The 9,393-nt window shown below is 57.2% G+C and overlaps 1 protein-coding gene across 1 annotated transcript; it reads left to right on the forward strand.

The window, feature by feature from the left end:
• Nucleotides 1-287: 287 nt before the first annotated feature.
• On the forward strand, nt 288-5,416 carry ACTB (actin beta). The gene is made up of 6 exons (XM_086473010.1): nt 288-346; nt 2,115-2,243; nt 2,575-2,814; nt 3,338-3,776; nt 4,107-4,288; nt 4,671-5,416. Exons 2-6 carry the CDS (start codon nt 2,121-2,123, stop codon nt 4,812-4,814), a joined length of 1,128 nt encoding a protein of 375 aa, XP_086329136.1. The 5' UTR covers nt 288-346; nt 2,115-2,120; the 3' UTR covers nt 4,815-5,416.
• The last annotated feature ends 3,977 nt before the right edge of the window (nt 5,417-9,393 follow it).

The raw sequence follows: 9,393 nt of genomic DNA on the forward strand, positions 1-9,393 counted from the left end.
CACCCACAACCCCCCCATTTGCTGCGCGCCCCCCCCCCCCCCCCAATATTTTTTTTCCCTATGCAGGGTAGGGGGGGCGCTGCCCCGCGCGCCGGGCGGGGCGGGGCGGTCGGGCGCGCGCGCGCGGCGGGAAAGGCGGGGCGGCACGAGGCGGGGAGGCGCGGCGCAGTCCAATCGGAGCGTCGCTTTCCGAAAGTTTCCTTTTATGGCGAGGCGGCGGCGGCGGCGGCCCAATAAAAGGCGGGACGGGCGGCGGGCGGGAGCCGCTGCGAGCTCTGCCTGCTTCCCGCGCCCCGCCACCGCCTCGCGCCACCCGCCCCGGCTCCGACCGCGCAACTCCCCGAAGGTGAGCGGCACCGGGAGGGGGGTGGTGTATTTTGGGGGGGGGGGAGGGGGGGGCGGGGGAGAGAGGGGTGCATCTCCTCTCTGCGCTGAATCGTCGCTGTCATTCGTTTAATTAAGCATGTTGGAAGATGGCGTGCCCGTTCGCGGGGCGCTCTTTGTTTGCTGGGGGGGGGGGGGAGTCCGGCCCGCCGTGCGCCGCAGTATTTTCGTGGAGATCGCGCTTTAATAATGACTCGAGGGTGCTGTTTGCGTGAGGAGGAGGGGGGTGTCGCCCCCCACCCCACCCTGCTGCCCGTGAGGCTAATCCGCCTCGTAAGAGGATTGCTGGCGGCCGTGCGTGGGGCCGGGGGGAGCGGGCGGCTCGGCTATTGTGTCCCGGGGAGGGGAGGGGGGAACGGGGTGCGGGGCTTTGTCTGCACGGCGCTGGCGCCCCCCCCCCCCCCAGCCGCCGGTGGGGGGGTTTAGGGGGCCCGCGGCTGGGCCTGGGGGCGTTGCCCCCCGTTGGGGAGGGGCGCGGTCCACCGTCCCCCACCTCCCGGTCACATGTGAGCAGCTCCGGTGGCTTTTTCTTGTACGGGAAAGGAGGGGGGAGTGGGGGGCGGCACCCCCTCCTGAGGGCGAGGTTGTTGCATCGGAACAAAAGCTGCATGCAAAAGGGGTGGGGGGGAGAAGCCCCCACCCCCTTGTGTGTCCAGGCAGCGGAGGTGCCCTTGTGCAGACAGGCTGCGGGCAGCGACTACACTTCCCAGGCTGCCCGGTGTGGGGCTGGCACATGGACCGGCAGCTGCCGCCCCCCCCCCCCCCCCAGCACGGTGCCAGCGGATTAAACTGGTGCTGTCGGAGGTGCCGGAGCTGAGCTCGCCCTCCTCGGGGCGGGTGGCAATTGCATAAGACCCTGGCTTTAATCCCCCCTCCCCCCCCCGTGCTGGTGGCATTTGGTGGGGTAGAGCCCCGGTCACGCTTGGCTGGCGAGCTGGGCAAGGTGGCTACCGCTGACCCTGCCGCAATGGCTCTCTGAGGCTGGGGGAAGGACTTTTGGGGCAGCTCCAGCTCCCTGAGCTGCTCTGCAGCGGGGTGAGCACCGTGCGTGACCCGCAGGGGCTGCGCGGAGCTGGGCGGGGTGTCGAGCCCCTTCTTGGCTGGCACACGGCGGGGCGTCGAGCGCCCCCCCCCCCTCCCATTACCAACCCCTTGGCTAGCACACGGCGGAGCGTCGAGCGCCCCCACCCCCCCATTACCAACCCCTTGGCTGGCACACGGCAGGGCATCGAGTGCCCCCTCCCCATTACCAGCCCCTTGGCTGGCACACGGCGGGGCGTCGAGCGCCCCCACCCCCCCATTACCAGCCCCTTGGCTGGCACACGGTGGGGCATCGAGGCCCCCCCCCCCCCCCCGGCTGGCACACGGCGGGGTGCTGGGGCGTGGCAGCCGCGCCCACCCGCCCGGGCAGGGCGTGGCCACCAGCATCCCCCCGAAAGCTGGCGGCGGGCGAGGCCGGCGAGGCGCGGCGTGCTCCATCCATTGCCTTTTATGGTAATAATGCGAGAGGGCGCAGGGACTTCCTTTGTCCCAAATCCGTGCCGAGCCGAAATCTGGAAGGCGTCGCACCCTCTAGCGGGCGCCGAGCGAAGCGGTGCCGCGCCGGCAGGAAGGAAATGGGTGGGGAAGGCCTTGGCGGCGTCGCCTTCCCTTCCCAGCCTGCTGCTGCGGGGACGGGGCTCGGTGGCCGGTGATGCTCACGTCCCCGTCTCTCTTCTCTTCCCCCGCAGCCCACCATGGATGATGATATTGCCGCGCTCGTTGTTGACAATGGTTCCGGTATGTGCAAGGCCGGTTTCGCCGGGGATGATGCCCCCCGTGCTGTCTTCCCATCCATCGTGGGTCGCCCCAGACATCAGGTAGGTGGCTGGGGGGGGGGGGGGGCATGTTCTTGGTTAAAAGAGGAGGTTTTGGTGGAGGCGGTTTCCCCTAGAGGCGTTGAGCTTCGAGAAGCTGTTTTATTTGGCTTTGTAACACAAAAGGCTTCTGCGCTGCAACGCAGCTGGTGGGGAGCACAGCCTCCTGCAGAGCTTTTGTGCAGCGTGTGTTGGAGCCGTTGGCTGAATGCCTTGATAAGAGCGGGGACAGCAGAGGGACAGTAACTGGTGACCTGGCTTTGGGAAGAGCAGGTTATCCACGCGGTGGGGTTCACCCTTCAGCTGTACTTACTGCTTGTTCTTTGTTGTTCAGGGTGTGATGGTTGGTATGGGCCAGAAAGACAGCTATGTTGGTGATGAAGCCCAGAGCAAAAGAGGTATCCTGACCCTGAAGTACCCCATTGAACACGGTATTGTCACCAACTGGGATGACATGGAGAAGATCTGGCACCACACTTTCTACAATGAGCTGAGAGTAGCCCCTGAGGAGCACCCTGTGCTGCTCACAGAGGCTCCCCTGAACCCCAAAGCCAACAGAGAGAAGATGACACAGGTGTGTAAAACTCGGGAGCTTGGAGCTACAGCAGATGTTGCTGCAGGTCACCTCTCCTCTTCCATGTTGTCCTCTCTCCTTCACCACTATTCTCCCTTTTTGCCATCTTTACAGGGTTTTCCTTTCCTGACCTGAGTCTCCTCTTTGCTGGACCTTGACAGGTTTTGTTTGCTCTTCTAAGCTGGCTTTCTCTGAGACTGAACTAGCAACTTGTCTAACTGCTGTTTCTGCCTAGAGACACTAATCCATTTACCAGCCTTGAGTGACTGTACTGTAGTTTACTTGGCATTTGTTTTGTTCCTTGCTGTGACATGTGGATGGATCGGTGGTGGTGGTGTCCCTGCTCAGGCTCTGACCTGGCAGGTGTGGGTGGAGACCAGGCAAGATAAGCATGGACTTTGAGGGGGGAGTGAAGTCTCTTATCTAGAGACAAAAGTAAAACCACTTGCATGGAGTTGGCATAGACCTGTAGTGAGAAGCCTGGTTTTTGCTGTTGACTCAACCCCTTCTTTCCTCTCCCTAGATCATGTTCGAGACCTTCAACACCCCAGCCATGTATGTAGCCATCCAGGCTGTGTTGTCCCTGTATGCCTCTGGTCGTACCACTGGTATTGTGATGGACTCTGGTGATGGTGTTACCCACACTGTGCCCATCTACGAAGGTTATGCCCTCCCCCATGCCATCCTCCGTCTGGATCTGGCTGGCCGTGACCTGACGGACTACCTCATGAAGATCCTGACAGAGAGAGGCTACAGCTTCACCACCACAGCTGAGAGGGAAATTGTGCGTGACATCAAGGAGAAGCTGTGCTATGTCGCCCTGGATTTTGAGCAGGAGATGGCCACAGCTGCCTCTAGCTCCTCCCTGGAGAAGAGCTATGAACTCCCTGATGGCCAGGTCATCACCATTGGCAATGAGAGGTTCAGGTGCCCTGAGGCCCTCTTCCAACCATCTTTCTTGGGTAAGTCCAACTCTTGTAGGATACCCTGTGTCCTTCAATGTTCCTTTCTGTAAAGGGTGACCTGAAGACCATGGCAGCCAGTTACCATATTGTTGCTGCTCCGTAGCAAGGTCTGTGCTGTCCCACCAAGTAGCCTCACTTTCCATACAGCCTAAAGCTGTGTGAGGGACTTGAGACAGTAGAACAGGAGGTTGAGCCTGTGAGAGCCATGGCTTTGTCGTGCCTTCCCACCGAGGGGGCTGCTGGTCTCTTGGTTGCCCATAGTAGCTCCTCAGGCTTCCTTGGCTGTGTCTGAGCCCTTGCTGACTTGAGACTGCTTCTTCCTCGCAGGTATGGAGTCCTGTGGTATCCATGAAACTACCTTCAACTCCATCATGAAGTGCGATGTGGATATCCGTAAGGATCTGTATGCCAACACAGTGCTGTCTGGTGGTACCACAATGTACCCTGGCATTGCTGACAGGATGCAGAAGGAGATCACAGCCCTGGCACCCAGCACAATGAAAATCAAGGTAGGATGGAGTCAGGGGAACTTCTTGGCACCTGTGTTAATGCTGAAATGCAGAGTGGGTGGAGGGGGAGGTAAGCTTAAACTCCTCCTAGAGAAGATAGAAACCATACTTGTGTGTCTGGTCCAGCCTTAATGGCCTTGCTCCGGACAAGACGGCATCCACCCAACCATATGAATAATGGGATTAGTGTAAGCATGGGCTGGAAAGTTGGGGGAGGAGGGAGGTGGGTGTGTGAAGTTGTGTCTTAAGCCTGTTTGGACTCTGTGGTGTCTTGGCCAAGGCTAGATAAGGCAGTTGGGCAGCTCTGTCTTGCAGGGCCGTGCGTGGGCAGCGAGCGTAGTGTGGCACTGTGCATCTGACCCATTCCTCCTCTTCCCTGCAGATCATTGCCCCACCTGAGCGCAAGTACTCTGTCTGGATCGGAGGCTCCATCCTGGCCTCCCTGTCCACCTTCCAGCAGATGTGGATCAGCAAGCAGGAGTACGATGAATCCGGACCCTCCATTGTCCACCGCAAATGCTTCTAAACCGGACTGTTACCAACACCCACACCCTTGTGATGAAACGAAACCCATAAATGCGCATAAAACAAGACGAGATTGGCATGGCTTTATTTGTTTTTTTTTTGGCGCTTGACTCAGGATTAAAAAACTGGAACGGTGAAGGTGTCAGCAACAGTCTTAAAATGAAACATGTTGGAGCGAACGCCCCCAAAGTTCTACAATGCATCTGAGGACTTTGATTGTACATTTGTTTCTTTTTTTAATAGTCATTCCAAATATTGTTATAATGCATTGTTACAGGAAGTTACTCGCCTCTGTGAAGGCAGCAGCCCAGCTCGGAGGGAGCCAATGCCAGTTACTGGTGTTAGGTTATAATTGCTTGTCTGTAAATTATGTAACCCAACAAGTGTCTTTTTGTATCTTTCCGCCTTAAAAACAAAACACACTTGATCCTTTTTTTCTCTTCGATTTGTCAAGCAAGCAGGCTGTGTTCCCCAGTGATAGATGTGAATGAAGGCTTTAACAGTCCCCCGCAGGGTCTCGGAGAAGTGGTGCCAGTATGTGGGGGAGGGAGGGGCTACCTGTACACTGACTTAAGACCAGTTCAAATAAAAGTGCACACCATAGAGGCTTGACTGGTGTTGATTGTTCGTTTTCTATCTTCACTTGACAGTTACTACGTGCTCTGATCTAGCCTTGCCAGGCTGTGCAGGTCGGCGCTCTGAGCGGGGGTGGATGCTGGTGCGATGGGCTGGCTGCTGTGTGAGCCAGATGGTTCCTGGTGATACAGGGGGGGAAGAGCTGAGCCTGCCGAACCTGCAGGTCTCCATGGCTGCCCTGGGCTGGAGCTCTCTGGATCCTGCCACTGTGTGCAACAGGGAGCTGCTGGAGGAGCTGGGCTTAGTGGGGATCTGACTGCACCTTCCAAAACGCTGCCTTGCGGCTCCTTAGCAGTGCAGTACAACCAGCTTTGGCCTGATGAAAGCAAGTGGTGGGGTGGTGGTGCCATAAGTGTCCCAAAGCAGCTGGTTTCTCCCTTAGGTGAGGCTCCTTTGGCCAGTCTGCAGCCCTCCGTGGGGCAGTGTCCCCTCTTCTGCACCAAGTGCCTGAGCTTGTCTGTGCTGTTCGTGGTTTTCCCCGGGAGGGAGGCCTGGGTTCAGGCTGGGAGACAGGTGCTCTCTGGCAGACTGCTTGCTGGGTGGAGCAGCTTTCAGGTGAAAGCAAGAGAAAGTCTTTTTGTGAAGTGGAAAAAATTGACTTCAGGGAGCAGGGCCACTGGGCTGGGCAGGGGTGGGGCTGGGAAAAGGGTGTGGGGAGGGAGGATGCTTTTGCATAAGTGACACCTACAGCTCTGGGACTTGCTGTGGGCAGTGCAGATACCGGTCTCTAACCCAGCCTCTGCCAGGAAGGAGGTTTGCATGGCTTCTTGGCTCTGTCCCCATCCTCTGCGCTTCTGAACTATTCTGTGAAGCTTCAGCCTTGTTTGATGGGTCAAATTCTGCAAGTTTCATGAAAAGGAGCAGCTACAGAAGGGATCCTCACAAAACTGCGCTGGGAGCTGAGACCCTGTTTGGGCACAGGAAAGCCTGCGAGCCCTGGGAGCTGGAGCCACTGCTGTGGGAGACGGGACCAAGGCTGCCAGGTCAGGGAGAGCAAAGCCGGGTGACACTGTGCTAACTCAGGCAGACCAGACCTTGGAGCTCCGCTCACAGGCGTGCTGGCTTCCCAAGGCTCCTCCAACCTGCTCGTCTTTGAAGAGCTAATGGCTTTGATTGTGTCACGCTCACAGCAGATGAAAGGCAGGGAACAGGCTTCATTGGCTCTTTAATCCTCTGCCTGGCTTGATCCTGCTTCGGCATCATGCTGTATTCAGGGTGGACCTGCCGGTTTCTGCCCTTCATCTCCCCAGCCTCCCTCCCGGGTGCAGCAGGAGCCTGGCAGGGCTGTAGGTTGCAGACACTAGGCTGGGCAGATGAGTTACTGGAAGCACCAGTTTGCAACAGGGGAGGTGAAACAGGTTAGAGCAAGGCCCAAACTGGGCTTATATCCTGAGGTCTTGGAGAAATGGGGTGAGGAGGAGGCAATGGCAGCTCCTGGGGGAGGGAGCTGGTAGGAGCGGGGCAGCAAAAAGGCCAGGAGGCAAGAAGAGATGATGGCAATAGGGAGATGGGGCGCCTTTCTTCAGTCTTTCCTGAAATGGTCGCTGATCGCTGTGGAAAAAACGTGTTGAGACACAAAGAACAGAAGAGGTGATGGTGGTGGTGAGGGAGAAATCCCAGAGCAGCAAAATGCCAGGGGCTGAGAGCAGCTCAAGCAGGCAGAGGTGTGGGCACAGGGAGAGGGTGAGCGATGGGCTGGTGCAGAGCCGCTGGGCACAGGGGAGCCAGGCTGATTTTCATGCTCCAAAGCACAGCAGGCGAGGCTTTTCGTTAGTTAACACTTCGCAGGCTGTTTTTTCTCCTTTCTTCCTATTTCACTTGCTGTTGCAGGCAGCCAGCCCCTCAGTAAAATGAGGCTGAGCCTTTCACAACCCTTCCCGATGCCTCTCCGGTGCGAGGCCGCGGCGTGCAGAGCTACTCGGCAGGCTGCTCCAGCAAGGCTCAGTTTATCCCTCCTTTGGGCCATTACATGCTGGAGAAAAGAATGTGGTGCCGGGCAGGGAAGCCTGCGAGCATTACTCACTGCTCCGGACTCTGGCAAGCAGGGGGGAGCCCCGGGTGGTTTCCTCTCAGGAACACCAGGCGCTGGAAGAGGGGGGGATTTTTTTAACCACAGTTTCTCTGTTGTCGTGTTTCGGAGGGCTCAGTTTGCCCCTCGTTGTTTCACAGAGGTGCGGGAAATACCGAGGGGCCTGTCACAGGAAGGGTGGTAGAGAAGTTGGTTTAGCCATGTCCTGGCTCTTGAAACCACCAGCCATGGGCAAGACTCAATGGAGAAGACGTGTAGGGAATCATCAGTCCCTTGGCTGCCTCCTCCTCCTCTCCAGCACACAAATAGCCAGCGGTTGTGGGGTGACCAGGAGGTTTAAAACAGCCGCCCATGGGCCAGGCTGAGCGCGTCCCCCTGTCTGGCTCAGCAGTGGTGACGTACCAGGATTTCTCAGGCTGCAGAGACGGCGGGACTCAGCTGTAGATCCTTGCAAGCCACCCATCCCTTTCTTGCCTCCCTTTAGCTGCCCGGGGGGGAGCTGGCTTAGTTCAAGGTTGCTGAGCAAACACGTTTTACGCCCTTTCTTCCCCCAGAGCTTCCAACTTTCGCTCCTGTTGGAGACAGTCACTGGCGCTTCACCTGCAATTAGCTGGTGACCTGGAAAGTCACCTCGCTGAGCCGCTTATGGAATCAAGCCACCGCCAGGAATTAGTGATGTCCTTGGCAAAGGAGACGGTTGCAGCTCTTGGGATTTAGCCCTGAAGGGCCTCAGTGTCTCTTAGCTGTGTCAGGGAGTGTTGACCAGAAATGGTCCCTGGCTGGGGGGTGGGGGGGGTGTGTGTGTGTGTCCGTCCCCATTTTCTCATCAGCGAGCGTGTGCTGCTCAGGAGAGGTGCCAGCTGCCTGCGTGCAAAAGTCCCAGGAAATCCCAGTGCATTCAAACAAAACTGGCCTCCTCGCAGAAGTCCCCTCCGAGGGTGCAAAGCGTCAGCTTCAAAAAATGGGCTTTCCGAGGTATCAGTTCAGGAATGGGACTGTGGGTACCGGCTGTGCTTGGGGCAGGAGGAGTCCTGGTCTTTGAAGCTGGTCTTTGCAGAGGGATCGCTGACCTGGAGCTGGCCCTGACTTGTATTATACCCATCTGTAATCTACTTTAGCAGGCCTTAGGGTATTAAACTGTATCAAGTATTGAAAATCGCTTACAGCAGTGGAGCTCGCTGTTCACCCAAGCACACCAAGTGCTCTGGCCACTGTAGTCCAGCTGGGCTTTAGTCATGCCGACAAAAACGTAAGATATCCAGGCTGTATCAGCCTTAAGAAGAATCAGAGGAGAGAAATGACCCAAGACGTTCCAGAGGGAAAAATTTAAAATCCCCATGTCAGTCTGGCCTTGAACAGTTAAGAGATTTTTGTCTCATACAGAGCAAAATATCTTCACACTAGCATTAATTTGTTTGTTTGCCCGCCTGGACTGGGACACCATGGTATGTGCCTGCCTTCTTTGGGCTAAGAAAACTGTGTATTAGTCATAAGATGAACAAAGTCTGCCCTGAGATGGCCCAGCCCTGAACTGAACCCGTGTTCATAGAAGGCTCCCAAGGGCCCACACTCAGAAGAGCGTTCCTGAAGCGAGGCGCAGCAGGGAGGGTTTCTCCTCTCACCGTCTGGCCACCTCCCAGCGACCATCAAGAGAAATGCCAGAGTTTGCTGTAGCTGTTCGTTTCCTTTCACCTTTACCGCCCATCTGATGTTCTGCTGCTGCCTTGTGTTCAGCCTCCGTGTTTTATCTACACCGCCACATTGCTCATTTATTTGGAGGATTGTGAGTCCAAGCGCATCTCCTCTTGCGAGCCTGGTTTCTCCTCGAGAGGTTCTTATACCTATCTCTGTTCCCAGTTCTCATTCGGGGTTGTCAATGGCTGTCTGGTCCATATACACCCCAAGGCTGGAGGGA

Source organism: Leptosomus discolor, chromosome 14 (genome assembly GCF_034619465.1).
Source record: "Leptosomus discolor isolate bLepDis1 chromosome 14, bLepDis1.hap2, whole genome shotgun sequence".
NCBI lineage: Eukaryota > Metazoa > Chordata > Aves > Leptosomiformes > Leptosomidae > Leptosomus > Leptosomus discolor.

Excerpts from the sequence above, each read along its gene's own strand:
- ACTB (XM_086473010.1), top strand. The coding sequence starts at position 2,121 with ATGGATGATGATATTGCCGCGCTCGTTGTTGACAATGGTTCCGGTATG. Across the intron at positions 2,815-3,337 it reads ACAGAGAGAAGATGACACAG|ATCATGTTCGAGACCTTCAA; the intron begins GTGTGTAAAACT and ends TCCTCTCCCTAG. Across the intron at positions 4,289-4,670 it reads CCAGCACAATGAAAATCAAG|ATCATTGCCCCACCTGAGCG; the intron begins GTAGGATGGAGT and ends TCTTCCCTGCAG.